The 22,500-nt window shown below is 36.5% G+C and overlaps 5 protein-coding genes across 6 annotated transcripts; all 5 read right to left on the bottom strand.

Moving 5' to 3' along the window:
* Positions 1-396: 396 nt before the first annotated feature.
* On the bottom strand, positions 397-2,367 carry LOC108825063 (putative phosphatidylinositol 4-phosphate 5-kinase 11). The gene is made up of 9 exons (XM_018598405.2): positions 2,219-2,367; positions 1,973-2,135; positions 1,790-1,900; positions 1,513-1,700; positions 1,325-1,419; positions 1,172-1,219; positions 987-1,082; positions 767-875; positions 397-676 (listed from the first exon to the last, which is right to left on the bottom strand). Exons 1-9 carry the CDS (start codon positions 2,365-2,367, stop codon positions 397-399), a joined length of 1,239 nt encoding a protein of 412 aa, XP_018453907.2.
* A 449-nt stretch (positions 2,368-2,816) lies between these two features.
* LOC108828375 (uncharacterized) lies at positions 2,817-3,837 on the bottom strand. The gene has a single exon (XM_018602041.2). It carries the CDS (start codon positions 3,835-3,837, stop codon positions 3,064-3,066), a length of 774 nt encoding a protein of 257 aa, XP_018457543.2. The 3' UTR covers positions 2,817-3,063.
* A 77-nt stretch (positions 3,838-3,914) lies between these two features.
* Positions 3,915-8,925, bottom strand: LOC108828374 (uncharacterized). Its single transcript, XM_018602040.2, has 14 exons — positions 8,007-8,925; positions 7,818-7,904; positions 7,640-7,749; positions 7,347-7,397; positions 6,984-7,155; positions 6,604-6,885; positions 6,289-6,492; positions 5,720-6,205; positions 5,429-5,638; positions 5,142-5,330; positions 4,910-5,073; positions 4,667-4,816; positions 4,481-4,559; positions 3,915-4,403 (listed from the first exon to the last, which is right to left on the bottom strand). The coding sequence occupies exons 1-14, from the start codon at positions 8,451-8,453 to the stop codon at positions 3,960-3,962; spliced, it is 3,075 nt and encodes a 1,024-aa protein (XP_018457542.2). The 5' UTR covers positions 8,454-8,925; the 3' UTR covers positions 3,915-3,959.
* A 5,848-nt stretch (positions 8,926-14,773) lies between these two features.
* LOC108826508 (reticulon-like protein B7) lies at positions 14,774-16,107 on the bottom strand. 2 transcript variants are annotated; one of them, XM_056993488.1, is made up of 5 exons: positions 15,877-16,107; positions 15,559-15,730; positions 15,326-15,467; positions 15,178-15,247; positions 14,774-15,091 (listed from the first exon to the last, which is right to left on the bottom strand). In XM_056993488.1, the coding sequence occupies exons 1-5, from the start codon at positions 16,070-16,072 to the stop codon at positions 14,949-14,951; spliced, it is 723 nt and encodes a 240-aa protein (XP_056849468.1). In that variant the 5' UTR covers positions 16,073-16,107; the 3' UTR covers positions 14,774-14,948. The 2 variants fall into 2 exon arrangements, with proteins under 2 accessions (XP_056849468.1, XP_018455385.1); XM_018599883.2 differs by having other exon boundaries at positions 14,776-15,091; positions 15,871-16,107.
* Positions 16,108-17,565: 1,458 nt separating this feature from the next.
* Positions 17,566-19,048, bottom strand: LOC108824154 (WRKY transcription factor 22). The gene is made up of 3 exons (XM_018597525.2): positions 18,580-19,048; positions 18,367-18,477; positions 17,566-18,217 (listed from the first exon to the last, which is right to left on the bottom strand). The coding sequence occupies exons 1-3, from the start codon at positions 18,918-18,920 to the stop codon at positions 17,767-17,769; spliced, it is 903 nt and encodes a 300-aa protein (XP_018453027.1). The 5' UTR covers positions 18,921-19,048; the 3' UTR covers positions 17,566-17,766.
* Positions 19,049-22,500: the final 3,452 nt, after the last annotated feature.

The following is a 22,500-nucleotide window of genomic DNA, read 5'->3' on the forward strand; positions in this document are numbered from 1 at the left end:
TTATTTTTTGTTAAATAAAATAGTTGTTGAAGATGTACTGAGTTTTTAGACAAGGCTCAATCATGTAAATGAACTCAACCCAATTAAACAACGAAGTCGAACATGTCATATCAGAAGAAAAGAAGAAAAAAAAATGGTGAGTTCGACTATAAATAGAAGAAAATTTGTAAAGAGGTCACATAAAAACACAAGAGTTGTGTTTTTTCAAATAACTACCCACTAAATTCGTGATTTTATCTCGAACAAGCCAAATTTAGATTCGAACAATAGTAAACGTCACAAGTTTTTGGACAACAGACACCTGATTTGGGTCGTAAGATGAAGGCTCTTAAACACTCTAATAATGATTCGACTTGGAAGTTAGACTGATATTATTACTATACCAAACAATAGATATCAGAGAGAGAGGTCACCGCCGTCGTGAGGTAAGAAGATGTTGGAGACATATTCTTGGAATCGAGAAGAGTAGATCTTTGGATGGACGGTTGAGATTGAGTTTGAGTTATGTTGGATGGTTTTGTAACAATGTTCTAAGCGTTTCTTCATACCGTAGTCTTGAAATGTGTCTACGATCCCTAAATACAAAACCACATTGTACCATTCCTCCTCTTCTCCCGCCGCTCTCTTCACTCTCCGTGCTCTCGCCGGAATCTTCATCCCAAAGTTAGTACTCGAGCTGCTGCTATTCAGAACAAAACAAAAAAAAAAGATTATTCACTATGCATTAAATTTCAAAAACATTTATAATGTCTGTGGTTTCTTTTACCTGTTGACAAAGAGGTCACTTAGTGTTGCTTGTTTGCTCCGTCTGTTTATCAGATTACATTCTGAACTTGTGCTATTGCTTGTCATTGAATTTTCACGTTCCACTGAATCTGTTAAAGATCAAAGACAATATTGTTTTGTTCCTAAGTAACATTGCTTAGACCAGAAATATATATATACACAATGTGTATTTTTCTTCTCCATAATGCAGTGTTAATTACCACTATTGGGAGGGCATGAGTACAATGTTGCAAATGAGCTATCTGGAGAATTTAGAGCTGTCTTCATTGACTTTACGCTATCACTTTTCAATGAGCCTGCAAATTAATGGATAAAGATATGTTGTATTAGTTTCCAAATAACATAACATAGAGATAGAAAACTGTATGGTGAAGTTTTTGTTTACATGGAGGTGTGAAGCTACCGTAAACCGGGTTTACTCCATTAACTGAACCTGTCAAGAATGATTTGTTATGATCAGATACATCATAAATATGAAACAGTAATTGTACTAATGATAAATAAAGAAAAAGAGGAAACATTTTAGTATATATCACACCTTGAGATGATGACTCTTTTACTTGTAAACCAACCAATAAGCTGTAATTCATTATACCTTGTTCTTCCAAAAGCTCACAGTCTAGCTTTGTTTGCCTGTAATAATGACATGACCCCTTTGTGTTCAAGCATTTGAATCCTATATTAATAATGGTTACCAGAATCAAGATGATAGAGAGAAATACATACTTGATGATGCGTTGTCTAACCAATGGATCAACATAGAAACAGAAATCAAGATCTATATCCTTGAAGACAGTGTTGTTTCTCAGTTCAATTTTCTTGTTAGATCGACCTTTTGGAGAACCTTTTAGATCATAGAGCTTGTTCATAAAAACCTTAGAATGCAGCATGTTTGACATGACAGCAAAATATGTCTGCATTACAAAGAAACAAACATTATAATTATAAGTAACTAATGGCTGTAGAGTCATAGGTATTCTATATATAAAGGGTCCCTGCGCACCTTAGCACCACCAACAGGCTTGACAGCATGAGCACCGTAGATCCTTGAGAATAGTGATGATCTGTTATTATGAATATGTCTGTAGTAGTCCGGAAGCGTCTCTAGTATCACCTAGAAATGACATTTTTGATCAAAGACATGACCAAGAAGATATATTAAAACAAGAAAGGTTATGTTGAATACCTTAATCTCGGATTTTCTAATAATCTTGATGAGGAAACGGTCATCGGTGGATATAAGAAACACATTGCCTATTTTTCCAGTAGAAAGCTTGTTTAGAGTTTTATCATTGCAGATGGAATACATATAATCATCACGATCAATATCTTCAAGTTCTTTTATAAGCCTACAAAGAAAAAACTCAAAATCAAAATTTATATCACTAAAAAGGAGAAAAAAATGACATGAAACATTAGCAAAAACCGTTACCTGAAACCCAAGGGACAATAATCCTTCAAATCAAACTCAGTAACCGTGCAAGATGGCAAGTGTTTAACGTGCATTGAAGAGTATCGAACTCGGGTTTTCTGTGTGGCTCTAACCTCCATGGCTGATATTTGCCTCGTAAACCTTGCCATAACACCCTAGAAATGTCGAAAACTTTCAACACACTACTTGATATATAATTGATCATAACAATAGGTACGAGATCATGATCAAAATATATTTACCTGTTTTGGGAGCTGTAACTTCCGATAAATAGAGAGAGAAAGGAGAAGGCACAACACAGAAGAAGACAGAAAGAGAGAGAGAGAGTGTGTGTGAATTTGTATCAAATGATGAATAATGTGTCGAAGATTTTGTAATAAAAAGATGATACTTTGTTTTTTCTGGTAGAATGAATGTATGGCTTTAGCTCGTTTGGCCGTTGAGCCAACCAACTAACTCCTCAACTCCAAGAAGGCAAGAACCAATCCCCGCGTACGTTTTGTTTCACTTTCTTATTGTTTTAAAACCATATCTTATAGTATTTGTGCACATTCTCTTGAATCTTCTATATGCGGAAAATTAATATGACACCACAAAACATTGATCTTCATGTTCATATTGAAAGGAATTTGTAACAGTTCACAAAAGAATGAATATGATGACTCAAAAACAAAATGTACAAAAGAAAACTGCTACAAAAACTTTTGGAGTTCGTTAAAGAGACTCATAACCGTTGGAACTACCTAAACGACAGCGTATGAGTGATGAATGATCACGTAGAGAGGATATGTGGTTTAAGAAACCAAAATGACATCTGAACCGTGGGAATCATCAGATAACAGATCTCAGCCGTCCATCCTATCTTGTTTTGGCGGCAACATACCAGACGACTTCATCAAGAAACAGCACATCAATCCTCCGCCGTCCGATGACCACCTCACGTGATTCTTTCCCGCCATATTTCGAACCGCGTTCCAATCTCTGAGCGGAGACGGCATCGGAGAAGACGCCGCCGAGTCCGTACCGTCGTCGGAGAAATTCACCGATCCGTTCAACGAGTTCTCCTTCGAACTTCCGCCGTCGTCAGCAAAACCGTTCTCCGACGACAAAACGACCGCGGATCTCGACTTCTTCATCATCCTTCGGCTCCGACGGCTCTCCGCCGCTTTCTCTCGGACGGACTTGAAGAAACCAGCAGGTAGCTCGGAAGCGTCGATCACCATGGCGGCGATGTTGAGAACACCGTGGAACTTTCCGGAAGGACGGCGGATCTGAAGCGCGACGAGAGACGGAACTCTCTCCGCGGCGGTTGGGAGGAAGTTGCTCACGAGGAAACGTACGGTTCCGATGAGATGATCGCGCAAGTAACCGACGGCGTAGATCTCGATCGAGACGCCGGAAGTTTCGCTGGAGAGGAACTCCGATGAAACCTGGAAAACGAACTTGTCGTTCCAGATCGGATTCTCGGCGCCGATCCGATCAATCCGAGTGCGGAGCTTGTCGGAGGAGTCAACCCATACAGATGCGTACGTCTGCAATCTCCGGAGCTTCCCCGTCGGTTCTTTGAGTCCTTGCGCAGAGATGAGATTGATCTCAAGAACGTGCGATTCCTCCGCCATATCCTCTCTCACCACCGGAGAGTTAACGCCGTCAGTTAAATCGAACAGTTATGCGAGTGAGAAAGAGAGAGAGTGAATGATTGAGACTTTGAGACCTTTTTATAATGAATGAAACAAATCTTTTAAGCGTCTGCGTTTAACAAAGAAGTAACGTTTGCGTTTTCAGGAGGCGGTTTAATATATTTGCCGATTGCTTTCTGGCGGTGACTTTTTCTTCTCATTCTATTAAGCTTATCTTTACTTCTCTTCTTCTGCTCCTCTTTCTCTACGTTCTTTCTTTGCCTCTCTTTCTCTAAGGAGCCTTGCCACACCACCTCACCAGTCAACGGCCATAGCCAGTGACCCACACGACGGTCTGAATCTGCTTCCTCTGCAAGATCCTCGTCCATCGTTTTCAGAGTTTTGTAACCGAACCAGTCCACCCACATTTTCCCTCTCCGATCTTTCTGTTTGTGTTGCTCTTCCATCAAACCAGTTACGGGATCTATGTAGACGATGCGCCTCGCGCTGTGGTATGCCCATACGTTCACCAGAAGCTCTAGTACCCGTGAATAGCAATGCTTGTCCTGTTGACAAAATTCAACGCATTACTCAAAAATCCATATGAACTTGGGCGGAAGATGGGAATGAATGAGTTTCTTACTTTGGTTAAACTCAGATAGCAACGGTTTGTTCGATGATGCTCTTCATACATCTGTGTATCCAAAGAATCCACAAACATCCTACAACACAAGAAGAAGAAGAAGAAGAAAGACTCTCTAAGTACTATTTTTTTCTCAGTGAAGGTCGGGTTGAGACAATCAATGGGTAATGACAAGCAAGCAAGCACCTTGAAAACATGACAAACTCTACGAAGGATCTTGTTGGCAACACCCAGCTCTGCATCACAGACCATGTATCCCCATTCTCAGGCATTGGAGGCAATGACTCCACATTCTTGACACTGTACATTTTCTTCAGAGTTTCATTGTAAGCAAACCTTCACCAAAGTCCACAAATTGTAGAGTCAGGTATATGATGGTCTCAAACATTGATATAAAGCTATATTTTAAGAAATCAATATGGGTTTTACCTGCAGTTCCCAGCATTTATGGAATCACAGAACGACCAAAAGGGTTTCTGCAGAGGATTCCTCGGATCTTTGTCCATGCGAACCCAAAAATACAAGGCATCTCCGTGTTTCCGTGTTTTTATAGCATTAAGCAATGCGTTCTCAGCAATTTCGGATAAGGATTCCTGTTATAGGTTTCCCAAAAATACATTACTGTACATAGCATTCCTATAGCAAGGCAAGATGTGTGTACCTTCCTGGCGGTCGCTCTCCAGGACTGAAACCCAATCCATGCATTCCTGTGTAAACGATCAATCTTGTTTGAAATTGCAAAAAACGCTCCAAAGTCACCAAGAGTATCACGATAGTACGGATTGTTGAAAAGCGGAAGCCGTGATGATGCATCGATATCATCCATCTTAGGTCTCCTCCCTTTAACTGACTGCAACATCATGCACTCACATCAGTTTTTATAAAAAAAAACATTTCCCTCTTTTGGAAAACTGCAAAAACAATATGCAGCACATGGGAAGTACTCACCATGCCTACTCCACGATAGAGGGGATGCTCATGTAGAAACAACCAGGTACCTTCACCAAAATAGGGTTCATATATGGATAAAGGTTGACCGGTTCGTATTAGCTCCCCTTCATCCCTCTCATGTAGATCATTCTTACTCCGGTCTGCCCTTTTAGCGCTTTTATATACTTCTTCCCATGTCACATGATCCTGCAAGGCTCTGCCTTTCAGCTGCACAACAACACAAAACTAAATCAAACTTGCACGTAGGAAAATGGAGATGAGAATGTAACTCTCATCTGAAACGCTCACCTCCTCATCTTCTTGTCTTTTTTTACTGGTAACCGTTTGAAGATATCTCTCACCTTCCCATATTTCATATACAAATGAATCGTCATTTACAACCCTATGTTTCGTAGAATCTCCTGGTGTTTGATTCCAATGTCCCTCAATATTCGCTATGAACTCATAGCTTCTTGCTGTTCTATTATCAGGCGATCCATCCAGGAAAGCTTCAAACAGATGCCAGCTCCACCCTTCTCTAAGTTTTTGAGGAACTGTCTGTACATTCTTAGGAGAAGCAACCTCTGAAGAGAGCTTGAGAATGTTCTCTAGTAGAGTCGCATACCCTTCTATGGTTTCCAGCGCCATCATATTTTTAACAGCTGTTTTCCCCATCAAGCCAATATTCCGAGCCAACGGAGATATTTTCCCTTCTGTCATCACTTCAAGCGCAATCTGCAGTAGAATCTCAAGATTCTCCTTAGGGAAAAGATACCCAGTAACCCTGTCATCGACCTATTTAATATTTTGCCAAGACAGTCAGTATGCTGCCAAAACACAACTCCATGGAGAAACGAGCAAAAGAAAAAGAAAAATACATGTTTTTTAATATTCAACAGGTCAGGTGCGACTATTGGTTTTCCTAACGCCATGGCCTTCATCAAAATTTCTGGAAAAGATTGCTCCTCAAGAAATGATCCGTATATGACAAGATCAGAACTTTCCAGTATCTTATCAACATTCCCGGCGACGCTTACATGCCTCACAGCATCTTTTGGATATGTCAAGTTCTGGGAAATTGTCTAACAAGTTCAAAACAAACCAAGGAACAAGGTTAGTGATTTTGCAATCTCTATCTTCTTCAAAAGCTACAGACCATTTCATCAAAATAGCAAAGAAGACCTTTGTTATACCTCAATAGCTAGGCTGTAGTTGGAAACTGACTCTCCACCTAAAACTATGATCTTGAGATGGGGACTATAACTTTCACTGTTATGGCCTGGAAATAACGGCCGTAGAGCTTCCAGAAGTAGAGCATGTTCCAGCCATTGACCTTTGTACAAGAACTGACTTCCCACAATGGAAATAACAAAGTCATCTTTCGGCGGAATGTCCAGATTATTTGCTTTCCATGCTTCTTTAGGAGATCCAGGAATCACATAAAAGTTGCCAGCATCAAACTCAGAGTAGAGAATCTGCATGAAGCAAAAAAAAGGTGAAACAATATGTAATTATCAAAAGCTAGTCCAGTAAATAAATGAGGTGGTTTACACTCTAATCATAATATATTTACCGGAAGGAGATAATTATGGAAGACTACAACCGATGCCCGGCTGAAAATCCTTTTCCAATCGGTCAGGAGTTCGGTATGCCCTGTGGAGTTATACTGTCTAGACCGAACAGCGAGAGATTCATCATTGATGGCCCATACAAGAGGTATAGATTTGAAAGGTTCTTGCATGAAGCTGTCAGAGAATAGCAAAAGACTAAACAATCAAGAACTTGGGCAAAAATCCACACAGGTAACAATTATACCTGTGTGTGTCATAATATACTCACTGTATAAACTCTCATTTCAAAAAAAACCATGATTAAAAAAAACAAAACCAGAACAATGTGATATACATCCGTAACAAAAGGAGCGAGAAAATCTTACCAAGTAAACATACTCCTAGCTTCGAGAGAGTTTACAATGACGCCATCATAGCTTCAGGAAAAGAAGAAAGAAAAATGAGGAGTGATCAGAAATGTGTCATTGACCAAGTCAAGTCAACTCCAATAATAGGATATATAATGCATTGGAGTAACCTATCAGATCCACATTATCTATAATTAAGCCGAATCAGACGACTACAGTAAAGTTAAGTATAGCCTAAACTAAAAAAACTATTCAAAAGACATGCTTAACTAGTTCTCCAGAAAGTTGTCAAGACAATGCAATATACTTACGAGAGCCAGTCGATAAGACAACTTGATGCATGGTTAGAGTCGAGTACTGTCACTGAAACTCCCATTTGCTGCCAGATTCCATGAACTGGACCGTCTGCCAGTGAGTACACCTGGCAAGAGGATTCGTGTTATCATCATATTACTAAGTGGTAGACGCAAGAGGAAAACAAATGTATACCTGAATTGCATATCCAATCTCTAGCAGCGCCTTGGAGACAGTAACCATTTTCATCTGTTGAGGATCAGCTAACAAATCCGCAAAAACCTTTACAAAAAAAAAAAGAGGAAACCACAATGCAGCAGACATTACAAGGAAGCATACTTGAATGAATATTCATAATGTAAAGGAAAGCTGTAAGAAACTGACCAGAGCTAGCTTCGGCTTTCGGAATCCAAACCTCTGCAAAGTCGTATTGAAACCATCACTACTAGTAGTAGTGTGAGCATCTCTTTGGAAGCTCATCAAGAGCTTGGTGGGCTCAAAGTTAACATCCTGGCCGAAACTGAGAACACCTCTCTCCTTGAAAACGAGCATATCAGGTGGAAGCAGCAGCTCCTCCTTGTCGCCGCTACTCCTCCTCCTCAGTGGTGGTGGTTGATCAGATTTGTCGACGAGGACGAGAGCTGGTAAGGAGAATTGGAAAAGGAGGACGAAGAAGAAGAAGACGGCAATGGAGCAAATCAATTGGAGGTAGGTGAACCTCTTGAGAAGAAAGGATCTGGATCTGTTTCTCTGCAGTAACGGGTGTTGTTTTGACCATCTCTCGCTTCCCGTCTCTCTCTTCCCCGGAATCCCACATTCTAGAGAACCCATTTTTTTTTTTATGAAATTACATGCAACTCCGCGAGATTAAAAGGATACTGCAGCCTAATAACAGAAGCTACGAAGCACTCAAGCACCTAAATCTCAGTAGATGCGTCGAAATCTCAAAAGAAAAAAAAAAAATCCAACAGGAAAATTCCAGAAATCAAAATCACACAGTCAATAGAGAGAGAGAGAGAGAAGGCGACTCCAAGTGTGTGTGTGTATGGATTATTCAGTTGACGATGTGAAGCGTCAGCAGCGCACAGATGCGTAGATTCTTGTGAGCTTAGTTAAAGCTATCAAGGAGAGAGAGAGAGAGAGAGAGTCTTTGTTTGGCGTCAATGGTGGAACCGAAGGAGACTGTTTATTAGAAGAAATCTCTGAGAATTTTACAAATCAAGCTGCGCGGATTCGAAGGGGAGCCTAAAGAATCTTTTCTTGCTTCCCTGTTTTTCTATTTTCCCCCTTTTTATTTTATTTTTTTCTTTCATTTTGGTGCGACTAAATTTTATGTTATCCCCCATATCATCATCATTCGTTTTTATTATTATTATGAAAATTATGGTATTTGACATCTATTATCTTCTTATGTTACACGCGTTATTAAATAATCCGATTGCCCATAACCAAGAAAGAAAAAAAAATCAATAGATAGACTCACGAATGAGTGAACTTTGGACGTCAAGAAAAACTATTCGTAGCTTGCCGATTCTGGTTATTTTAATTCATGATTTTCATTAAGACGGTATATCTTAGATTAGCAGCATTCTCCAAAAAGTCTGTAATTTCCAAAATTAGTCACATGTTGTACGTTAACCAAAAGAAAAAGTCACATGTTCTACAGTGTGGAATCTGTGGATATATACATCATCTTTTTTTTTTTTTTTTTTGCCATCTTGGATAATATTAACATGAAAAACATAATACAAAGGCCCATAAAGCCGGCTCAACCAAAACAACAAAACCAACAACAAGCCCAAACATTAAAAAAGCGAACCGCAGGTCCAACACACCGAGACCCATCGATCCATCCCCCACTTCAGCCCCACGTGTTGATCCAACACCCCCACATGGACACGTGTCAGCGGAAGATGCATCATCATCTCCTAAACATGACGGTCGCTGCCGCTAGGATCGCTCCCGATACCACGCCGGAGTCGCGAACCACCAGCTTCCTCCTCGATCTGAAGTCGACGCTGTTGAACGAATCAAATCCCTATCACCGGAACACACCGGGATGAACACCACGACCACCGCTTCCACCTCCAATGACAAATATGGGGTGTAAAGGAAACGAGGTCTCTCAAACTAGGCCCGACCTTCGGAGAGCTTCAATCGGACTCTCCGACATCTCCTCCGAATTCGGCCACTTCCCACCACACAAATCAACCAGACACAGCTCGAACCCTTCCCCGAGAGACGAAAGCCGGCGACCACTACCGACGAAGAACCGGTACGGCCCCAGAAACATACACCGGCGACACACGGTGAAGACTCCACCGGATCCCGGAAAACCGAGGGCGGACCACCACCTAAGGAAACGTGCATGGCCGCAAACAAAGGAGAAGAAGAAAAAAGAAAAAAACACAAGAAGGAAAGCTTTACAAGACGGAGCCGGACCGACGGCGGCGCGAGCCGAACCCGCCGGCCGGAAGCTGAAACCACGGTGGTGTGTTCTTATAGAGAGAAGGCAGAGGTTTTCTCTCTCTCACCCAAAATTTTTACACCCCTTTTTTTCCTGTGGATATATACATCATCTACAGACTACAGTGTCAAAATATTTAATAAAGCAAGTGGACCTTCATAGGTCTGGGCATAAAATCCGGAACCCGAAATCTGAACCGAATCCGAACCAAAAAACCCGATCTGTTATCCGATCCGAAATGTAAAAATACCCGAACGGGTTTTGTAGGGTGGTATAAAAAATATCCGAACCCAAAATGTTATTAACCGAACCCGAACGGGTAACCCAAAAAACCCGAAACTAATAGTTAATATAAATATTTTGAAACATATATATATATATATATATATATATATAAGTATTCTAGTTATTAAATTTAATATTCATGGTAATATGATATATAATAATAAATATTAACAATATTAAAAAAGTTTTAAGTACACAATTAGTTATAAATAAGTAATTTATAATTTGTTGGTTGGAATAACAAGTCTACTCTCTATCATATAATGTATATTGTTACAAATAATGTTTGTTTTTATGCTTGATTTAACATTTTATTGTTATTTTAGCAATTTTATATGTGATAGATTAATTTTAATTAATTTAGTTGTTTTTCTTTAAGTTTTTGTTTTTTTACTTTGGTTATATCCGAGCTAAACCGATAAAACCCAAACCCGAATGATATATGGTTACTTTATGGGTTTTAGGCCCTGTTCTAAAACGCGCTCTAGGCGGACGTTTAATCGCCGGAAATCCGTTACACGGCCATCTACCGTGGCGAGTTGACCATGTGCGGTCTATTACTCGGGATGTGTAAAAAGTTCAGGATTTTGAAGATTTCAGTTTCAAAATAGCATGCTAGGTTAGAGATCTGGTGTATTTCCAGTAAATCTTAGAAGATTAAGGAGAGAAAATCTCGAAATCATCAAAAAAATAAAACATAAAACGGCTGCAGCTTTAGGAAACAAAGGTTGAAGACGAGGGCTGCTTAGTCATTTTACTCATTAACCCTAACAATGAAAAAAAAAATCAAAAACGTAGCCTCCGGGGTTTGAACCACTCAAACCACAATCATTAATGACAAGGTAAACCACTAGACCAGACTTCAACGTGTTGGTTAGTTCCCAAATTTAATATATAGACGTTGAAATCGTATAAATGCCCTATAATTAATCCCCGGTTAATTTCCGCGTAATCCCCGATTAACAGATTCGGCGCTAGACGGTGCTTCACCGCACGCATTACGCCTAGCGCAATTTTGAACAGGGGTTTTAGGATACAATATAATTTTTAACCAAACCCAAAGTGTTATTATCCGAACCCGACCCGTACTAATGAAATTTTACTATGGGACTTAGGAGCGTAAACCCGAAAACCCGAAAATCCGAAAAACCCGATCCGAATGCCAACGGATACCCGAACGCCCAAGCCTAGACCTTCATATCATACGCTAGTTGTCAGTCTAGCTTTGGATTGTTTATGAGTTTTGCATCACTCATCATCATTTTAACTCCGTGTTCGTGTCAGATTAATTTGTAACATTTTAGTTTTTCTATTTACTAAAAATGTCATTTTGATGTATCTTCGCAGATTTTAAATATAATAAAATATATTATACACTTATTTAATGTATAATTATTAAACTAAATAAATAAATATTTATTTGGTTAGTTAAAAAAGTAAGAAAAGATTCTGTATGAAAAAAATTGCATTGAAAATTTAGAATGCTAATTTTGAAACAAGAAAAAATGATAGAATACCATTTTTAGGAACAGAAGATTAATGATGATTAGATTTTTGGTTTACTAAGAGCATCTCCAACTCCACTCCATAATTTACTGCAAATTAAGAAATAGAGTTGAAAATAGAGTGGAAAATAGAGTAATGATCAAAAAATAAAAGCATTACTCCATAAATAGAGTAATGCTTTTATTTTTTGGTCATCACTCTATTTTTCACTCTATTTTCAACTTTATTTCTCAATTTGCAGTAAATTATGGAGTGGAGTTGGAGATGCCCTAACCTAGGCATCAAAACGTTTAATTATTGATCAAATTTTGGTTCTTGGGTTTGATTCTTATTACTGCTACAATCTCATTTCGTGAATTTAATATGACTTGAATGGAGTAGTCATAGAACTGCCAGACTCAATGTCAATTGTAGCATTATCCAAATGGATTACTAACTCTCAAGTCATCACTGAGTTAGCTAAGTATAACCCTTTCAAAGACTCCTTATAAGTTACTCTAGTGGATCTTTCTTTCTTTGGGCAGCCTGAAAATTCCATTATCAATAAAAGAGGGGAGAGAACGCGAGCAAAATAATATTTTTGAATTCACTCTAATGTTCCTAATGGGGACTCAAGAGCATGATCATCCACTAACCATAGACCATAGTCACGGAAACGTTTGATCTTCTGGTCAAAAACCAAGAATGTAGTTATTGTATTATCACATGCTTCCCCTTTGTCTCCTTTACCCATGTCTTGTTTTTGAAGTACAATCCTCCTGATGGGAATGCTGCCTGAGGAAGCAAGTAGAGATCCACCTGGACAATACCCAAAGATCCCAATAAAGAGTTCAGAGGAGCTAAGCTGATTCTCAGAGTACCAAAAGGGTCAGTCTTTTGAGACTTTTTTTAAGCTCCCATTTCATCAAAACCAGCACAACAATATATCTGATGAGCTGTTTTGTTGAGTGCCTAGTTAAAAGCAGGCTGATCGTTTGCTTTGGACCAAGGCTGGGCTTTAAATCAGGCTCATAAAGTCTGCCATATGTTCTTCCATTCACTTTAGTTGCGACTGTTTTGTTACTATACCTAACTTCTTTCTATCTCATCCAAATATCTTTTGTTGCAAGGTAACCCAAGAGTCATCTTCTCTAAACAAAACAAACGAAACAGAGCACAAGATTCTGCAAAGCAGAGAATTTTTTTAAAAAAATAGAAAACAGAGCAGCTATGCCTATAGAAGAATTAACGACATAGGACCAGAGCCGGTCCTAGGAAAACCAGGACCAGAAGCAAAGTAAAAAAAATTGGTTGCTCTAGGGGAAATTCGATACCGGGTTGGGCATAGGAGAATCAAGAGTTTTTAGATTTTACCACTAGACTAAGAGAAATTTTTGAAAAAATATGGCCGAAATAATCTTTATAATATAAAGACCGGAAGCAACTGCTTCCTTGGCTTGGCCCAAGGGCCGGGCCTGCATAGGACTTCAGTAAATATAATCTATATTATTAAAGTTGTAGTACAAAATAGAGATGTTTGGATACAAGGATAGGAGTATTAAAAAGAATTAAAGTGTTTGGAAACATGGATTGTAGTCTTTTAAAAAAAAATTAATTTTGTTTGGAAACAGAGATAGTAGTATTAAGAAAAAAAAGTAATGGACTTAAGTTATTAAGTTCATTATAAAAAAATGTTGTCAATATATATAACAAAAATATAATACAAACCCCAATTTGAAATACCAACTCAAATTATAGTTTTTATATTTCATATTAAGTTTTAAAAATATAATATATGTATTTATCTATATAATGGTACGTATAAAATATTATTAATTATATGATTACTTATATGATGGTACGTATAAAATACGATTAATTATATGATAAAAATATACAATATATAATAATGACTAAGGATGGGTTTTCGGGTACCTATACGGGTTTGGTTCTGATCGGTTTTCAAGGTCAAAGATTTCAACCCTATTAGGATGTTTCTAAATTTTTGTTTGAGTTTGATTCGGATCTTTGCAGGTTTAGTTCGGGTTTGGATAACCCATTTAAATTATTTATTTAAATTATTTTGAAGTTTTAAATCACTATATATTTTAAATTTCTCAAAATATTTAAATAAAATAATATAATACCTATAAATTTAAATAACATATGTCAGAATACCTAATCTTAACATAACAATTGGGTTGATTTAAAATTATGAATACAAAATCAATAATTATTTTAAGTATTTTTGGTGATTTGAATATACTTTAACTATTTCAGATATTTATTTTTGACTATCTATATATATTTTTAAGTATTTTAAACCAATTTAAAAGTATCATTTTTGATGTTTTATATACCTTAAATCTAAAAATAATTAATATATATATAAGTATATAAATCTATTTAGATAAATTCAGGTATCTGAATCCTTCGGTTCAGATTAGATTCAGTTCTTTAGATAATAAAATTTTGAATAATTTGAATATTTAATCAATTTATGTTCGGGTTTGGTACTATATTTTCGGTCGGTATCGGTTATGTTCCTTGCCAAATCCTAATAATTACATAAAAAACAAACATCATCATATTTTCGGTCGATATCGGTTATGCATCCGCGCACCTAGATCAAAGTCTATAATCATTTATTTTAACAAAAAGCTAAATAAATATGTTGATTGGAAAGAGAATAAAACAAAGCCAGAGAAATACATAGTTTACGAGAGACATTCTATGTGTCAAATTTATTATAAAAAAATGTTTTACTAAGATAAATATATTCAATAGTTACAAAAAAAAAATATTTCATAAAAGTGAAAAATAATATCCGCGCTTTCGAAGCGCGGATCAAAATCTAGTTTGAAGTTAAAGATTTAAATGTATTCAACATTGACTTATCCATGGAGAACTGTAATGTCTTGAATATTCCCATTAAATGTCTATAGCTATGTAAGGGCCAGCGTTTGCAGAACTTTATCTTGAGTAGGAAGTAACCAAAAGCACATGAACAGAGGAAGGAATAAATAAATAAATGAACTAAACTAAGGTAACCGAAACTAACTCAATTTCGATTATTTTGAGTAGAATTGCTAATGATTTATCTTACTTAAAACCTTGGCTTCGAATACTTGGAAATGCTTCTTCATCTCAATCACAGCCTTCTCAGCAATTGGATCAATCTCATCTTCATACTTCTCATACAGCTTCGGCACCGTGTGAATCAATAAGAAACCTGTTGGTTTCAAAAGTAAACAGTTAAAGACATAATCTCCAGATAGACAAAACAAGAGTAAGAGAACCAGTTTTGTGTACGCTTACAGATGTAGAGCAATGACAAGAAGCTGAACCAGCTTCCGATGATAGATACGAGCCAAAGTCCTATGACTACCTTTTGTTTCAGAAACAAATGTAAATCATTTCAGAGAGTGATGTGCGTAACCAGAAAAAAAACTAAAATAACTTGTACCAGTGCAAAGTTCTTGATGTCTCTCTCTAAGGCAATGCTCCTCAAGGTTGCAAAAGCACAGTTAATCTCAAAGGTCAATGCAGAAGCAGCTTGGAGTAATGGCTTCTCAGGTATGTAAATCTCCATTATCTTCTCAGGAGATCTTTAAACATATCATTTTAACATTTTCATATTTTACCAAACAGGTGTTACACTTACATATTCCAAGGGAAAAAGAAAAAAAAAAGCTTTACCTGTTGAGGGCATTGGACCAGACGAACGAAAGAAGCAGAAAGAGGATGGATCCACGACAAACAAATGTAAGAAGACGACAATGACCGAACCCAAACAAGAGCCAGATCACAGTCACTGCACCCACTAATCCCGCGGTTACCTTCTTGTCCCTCCATAGCAACACATCAGCAGCTTCAACAAAAAATCACGTCACGTCACATTTATCAATCGACTACAAAACAATCTAATGGGAAGACAAATCTAATTATCACATCAAAATTCTCGTGATCAAATCGAAAGAGTGTGTAGGAGAGAGAGAGAGAGTATCGTACGTTTACCTCCGCCGAGAACCATGTGGATCGGACGTTCTCTTCCAAAGATACGGTAGATCGGAGCGTTGATGGGAACGGGAGAATCTGGTATCTCGCTATCAGTATCTGACAATGATAGCGACTCCTCCTCTGGTACGATGTTTTTCATCAACGGCTCCTCCAATGGTCCGACTCTCTCTAGCTTCTCCTTCTCCGTCTCCATTCTCCTCTCTACCAATCCACAACTTTTTTTGCGTTCCGAAACCGAGAAATAGAGAGAGGTAAAGCTGTTTGTTTATATACGGCTAGCTCGAGCCTTGTGTTCTAAGCTCTCTCTCTCAACAACCTTTGTTGTAACTTATGAATGTGGGCCTGAGTATCGGCCCAAGACTCAACCCATACTATAAACAACTCGTGTTGAAGGTAAAAGCGCATCAACCATGTTCCATGGCAATTGGCCCCCATACCATACGAAAAATATGTCATGTGCCATGTTTAGCATTTAATGAAACTAAAACTTTTCTTCGGAACTTGTTAATCATATAATTAATCACTCTTAAATAGTGTGATAGTGTCAGGCAAGCAGGCTCTATTAATGGTAATGTCAATTGTACTTACTGAAAAAAGTAATTATTTTCTAAAGTTATCAGTTTCGAATCTTTGTTTACATTTTATATTTTTCAAATATTTGACTTTTAGGATTTCGTTTGTTTTTAACATTTTTTAAGTTTGAGAAAGAGCAAGTAATCTTTAATCAAAATTTTAAAATATATTCTTTTCAGTTTTCACGCATAAAAAAGCATATAATAATTAATTTTATATATACTTCATTATAACTCATTGATTGATATTTAATCGATTCCATATTTATAGTTTATGTTTTTTTTAAATATAAAACAAATATATAGAAATTATCTTTGTGAAATAACACAATTTTTTAAAAAAGTTGAAAACGGAAGGAGTAATTATTGTGAAAATAACATATACTGCATAACTATAGTCTATAGAGTATATACTACTCATAATAGAATTTAGGGATGGCAATTGAGGACTTGGACCGCGGACCTGGCCCGTAAAGGCTTGCTGCGGAGCGGGATTGGGCCTCCATTTGATAAACCCGCAAAATTGCGGGCCTCGCGGGACGGGTTCAAAGCGGGACGGGTTCAAAGCGGGATGGGCTCAAAGCGGGACGGGTCGAAAGCGGGATGGGTTAAACCGCGGGATTTTGAAGCTTTCACCTGAGAGAGAGAGAGAGAGAGAGAGAGAGAGAGAGAGAGAGAGAGAGAGAGGAATTAGACATTATGGAGCTCTGTTGATGGTGGTTTCAGGGTCGATGATGCTTCCGGTCTCCCAAGCGTCTCTGGTCTGCACCGATGGAGCTTCTTCAAGCCATTATAAATGATAATAAAAAATATTTGTTTTGTATAAACTTAATGTATTGATCTTTTAAGAGTATGCTCGATCATGTGTAAGCTCAAACTCAATTATTGTCTATGTTTGTTTGTGTATGTAGAAATAAGCAATGTAATATTCGATGTCCCGCGGGACGGCCCGCGAAGGCCTACATATTTCGCGGTACGGGATTGGGTAACTAGTTTGAAGACCGCATCCCGCGCGGGACAGGCCCGCCGTGTACCGCCAGAAGCCGAACCCGCAGCGGTTCGGGACGGGACGGGACGGGAGAGCCCAATTGCCATCCCTAATAGAATTAAAATATAACTAAACCGGCTACGAATATTAGGCTTAAGGAATATACAATTAACATTTCCTGAATTATTTAGAAACGAGAAGAAAAAAAAAACAAAAAAGCAACAAAGAACATTTTTTTCTATTTTCACATATAATCCGAGAATAATTCCTTAAAAATCCTAAAAGAAGTATTCTTTCTTTCTACACCTCACTCTAATCTCCGGCGAATCATATTCCGCCGCTAGCTGTGGCGGCACTGTTCACAACCCACGAGAGATCAAAACTCGCCGGAGCAGAGTTCCCTGAAAAGCTATCTCCGACGGCAAATTCCTCAAGCCCCTCGAAGAAGTCCTCGCTCACCACCGTATCCGACAAAGACAACAGATCCTCGTCTCCTCCTCCTCCGACCTCAATATCCTCCAGAGGCAAGACGAAATCATCTGCGGACGATGTGACCGGAGACGTCGAGTAAGCAGCAATCGTGGTCGTCGGAGACTTAGCCGTCGGCTGATCAGAGGATTTCTGACGGGTGCTTCCGGCGAGAGAGTTGCGGTGAGTAGGAGCTGGGTGATTGTGCTCCGCCGTGTAAGTGACGATGAACATCGTCGGGTCGGATCTGTTTCGCTCCACTTGTTTACGTGCTAAACATCCTTTCGATGTACTGCATCTGTAATATCCTCTGTTTTAAAAAAAAAAACGAAAACAAAAAGAAATTTTAGAAACAGAATCACAGATACAGACAAGTGTTTTGTCTCGAAATAATAACACATTAAAGAACATTAAATGATTTTTAGGTTAAAGGTTTAATCTTTTTTCATGTAACAGTACCTTGGATATGGTGAACCTTTGATGGGTTTCTGTCCGTACTTTCGCCATGCCCAGACATCGTTGTTTAAAGCTTCTGCTGCTACATGGCACACTTTCTTATGCTGTATCTTTCTGTAAACAAATAGACTTTTTTTTTAGTTGGGTTCCACAAAAGGTTTGAACTTTCTGGTGGTTACTGTTGAATTTTGTGGGATAAAAAGAAAAAAATCGAACCTTCTTTTGGATCTAGAGGTATTGGAGCCGGTGGGTTTGCTTGTGACGCTGCCTGAAGAAGCAGAGAGAGAAAGGGGACGTTTCTGGTTTTGTCTCTGTCTGGGCTCTTCTGGGTAATTCAGACAAGAAAACGAGGAGGCGTTTGATTCTTGTGCGAACGGCGTGTATAGATCTCGACTCTCGCCGAAGACGACGGTGTTGCTCTGTCGTTCGAAAGTGAATACAGGGCTCGTGTGAGATGAAACGCCGCTGGAGAAGACGGTGGTTGTTGTGGTGGTTGCTGATGAGCTCACGGCTGAGCAGCCTCTGACTACGGCGTGGAGATCCCAGTCGTCGGCCATTGACTTGGTTATCTTTCTCAGGGGGGAGACAAAAGCTTTTCTTCTGAGAATCTCTGAGGAGAGAAGATAAAAAAGCAGAGGAGACAAAAGAGAGCGCTGACTTTTTTAAGGGCAGAGGCGAGGTAGGTGTTTATAAAGAAAACGAGAGAGGCGACTTAAAAAGGGGTTGAAAATGGAGGTAGATTTTATTAAACTATTATAGAATACAATTTTGTTTTGTTCTCTTTTTTTTTTTTGACAAAGCCTTATTCCGCATGTTATAAAATAACTGATCACATAATTTTAAAAAATTATTAATATTAAGTATTCTTAAGTACTAAAAATATTCTTAAGTACTAAAAATGTATAAAACAATACATATTTTCAACAAATGAAGTACATAAATAGTTTCAGTTATTTTATAAATAATCATAATTAGTCGAGTTGTTTTAATTTCTATAAAATGATAATATATATTTTCAAATATATATCTAAGTTATTGTGTTTAAACCAAAATATCATACATCTGAGACATAGATATAATATCTAAGTTTAGTTATATTAATTGATAAAGATTTATACTCAATAAAAAAAGATCTGGACTCGATATTACTTGGGAAATTTTAGCTTTCTAGTTGAGCTGAAATGATACTATTGTGATTATAAAAAATAGTTTATCCAAATAGTTTTAATCATGTAGTACGGACGGTGGTACTTCCCTACTCGGTAAACATACATTAAATCAATTACTAAACCTGAAATTAGTAACATATACTGTAAATAAACAAGATAATATGGTGTGAACACGATACAAGTTTGCAAACTAATGTGAGTTGTTATTAGATAGGTAGCAAACGTATTTGGATCCCTAACAATGTCGGAGTCCACTAAAACAAATTCCATTTTTGTGTGATCATCTCCTTTAAGAAAGAAAAAATCAGTTTATGGTTATTTTCTTATACTTCCTCCGTTTCAATATAGAAGTTTTGTTGTTTCTTAATAGATGATGTTTGTACAAATCTATGTAACTTTAATTTTATCAAAAACTGTGTAACCAATTGAATTTTTATTATTTCTATTTATAATTAAATAAATTAGTTTTAAATTGTAATTTAGTAATATTTTAAATAAAAAATAGTTTTCCTTAATATTTGTGCATTGAGGTAAAACATCAAGTAATATGAAACAGAGAGAGTATATGATAAGAAAATATGTTTGCTTTATGATTAAAGTAAAACATATTAGTATCTTGTTAATAAAGCAAAGAAGTATGAACACACTCTTAAAAGACGAGTACTGTCGAAATCACAATCAGTATATAATACGTATATTATACTGTATGTACCTCTATATAAAGTTATGTATAGAGAGAGAAGAATCGTTTCTTTGGCTTTTATTTTTTATTTTTACAAATCTAGAAAGAGTGAAAGTATGTGCTTGGAGATATGCCTGGGCGCGGATCGGATATCCGGGTTTTTAAAGGTATTTGTGATTTGCTTCGAATGTTACGGATATCTAATTTTCCGATTTGCTTTGCTTCGGAAAAATACGGATATTCGGAAAAACGGATATCCGGAAAATAAATAGATATTTGCGGATATTTGCGGATATTTACGGATATCTCATTTGTTTTGATTAATACAAATAATATTAAAAATTCAATACAAATTTGTTTTGTAAAATATTTTTTTGCTTAAAAGATATAGTGAATCTACATATTTTGTAAATTTTTAAACTTAGTTAACAATTATAATAATACAAAACTTAAGAAAAATATTATAATTGTCATAAATGTTTTCTCTTCTTTTATATAATACTTTATATAAGTAATAATATGAATAGAATCTGTCAAATCATATGTTAAGAATAATAATTATATAATTTTATATATCTAAAACTTTAAATATAATCAAAATATACATGTATTTATATATTGACGGATCGGATCGGATATTCGCTTTCCAAAATTTTAGTATTTGTGATTTGCTTTGATTTTAACGGATATTGAGTTTTAATATTTGCTTTGCTTCGAAAGCTTACGGATATTCGGAATTTTCGGATCGAATAGCAACGGATAACAAATCAAATCAAATTTAACGGATAAAATGCCCAGCCCTACTTGGGGAGGGTATCTCGATGCTCTTATCCTCTCTTTGTCGACTAGTGTCGGAGACTAAAACCAGAAGTGGTTTCTGGTTTCCTGTTTTAGTTGACATTTGTAGTTTGTCAAAGGCTTTGAATAATCTTCAAATCCTTCTTTTGTCAACCTCACACTACTCGTTGGACATTTCCACGCGTCTCTCTCACACGCGCTTTTGGCTTTGATTATGAAAATAGTGGGAAACCATACTTTCGTCGTAAGTGCCTACTTTTTATCGATGCGCACAATAGGTAAATATAATAGTTATATATTTTTTTTTAATTTCTAGCGCCTAAGATTATGGAAATGGTTGACAAAAAAAAAGATTATGGAAATGGGTTGATCAAGAATGTTTAGGTATATACAATTTAAAATGTAAGAGATAATAAAGAAAAATTAACTTTTCGACATTACAATAATCAAATCCAACAACTGATGTTATTATAAAACTATTCATGGATAACACAGATATTCCATTTCATTTACTTTTTGAAAACACGCATCAATGTATATATAAAGAAAAAGTATATAGATAGAAAGATAGTGATTGTCACTTAGCACCGTAGTTGATCCCTCTGCCACAAACTCGATACATGCGAGACTGTTGTAACATTCATTACCTTTTAACAATAACAACAAAAGCACATGTAATTTTTGATTTCAGACCACCAATTATATATAAGTGGTGTGTTTGAAATTGTTTGAAATTCGATAAGATATTATAATTCCCGCACTCAAAGCTCGTGTACGTGAACTCCACAATTTTATACATTATAAAGAAAATTACTCGCAATATATAATAGAGAAATATATTCAAGTAGCAGTACTAAACAAAGTTTATTCAAAAATTATCACATAGCATAAATAAATAAATTTATATATTTGTTTTTGCAATCTAGTGAATAGAGTTTATAGATTAGTGACTAGGAAGTTAATTAGGTCTTTGAGTTTGAGATGTAAAATAGTTTAATGTTTTTATTGATTAGTAGATGCTTTTTCGGAAATTTATCTCAATTTTTTTGACAAACATCTAAAATATGTTGTTATAAAATTTGACTTATATATTATTTATTATTGTTTAATTTTATTCAAATACTTTACATATATATGAATTCAAACAAGAATATTACGAATATACGGATTATATAATTAGCTAGAGCAGATTTTCGTATTCAATATGAAATACGTTTTTAAAAAACAAAATTTGGTGTAAATATTAATAATTTACACCAAATTATCATAACAAGTATATTAATTGTTTTATAAATTAATGATGTTGTAATTTATTAATTTTTAGAAACTGCTTTTTAATTCTTTTATTAAAAATAGTGTTAAAATGAAAAGAATATTTCATTCATGATATTATATTTTGGTTAAAGTTAATATATTTGAATTTTATTTTTCATTAGATCATTACTATAGTTTATGTATGATGAATACATAGCATATAATAAAATTCAC

Source organism: Raphanus sativus, chromosome 9 (assembly GCF_000801105.2).
Source record: "Raphanus sativus cultivar WK10039 chromosome 9, ASM80110v3, whole genome shotgun sequence".
Lineage (NCBI taxonomy): Eukaryota > Viridiplantae > Streptophyta > Magnoliopsida > Brassicales > Brassicaceae > Raphanus > Raphanus sativus.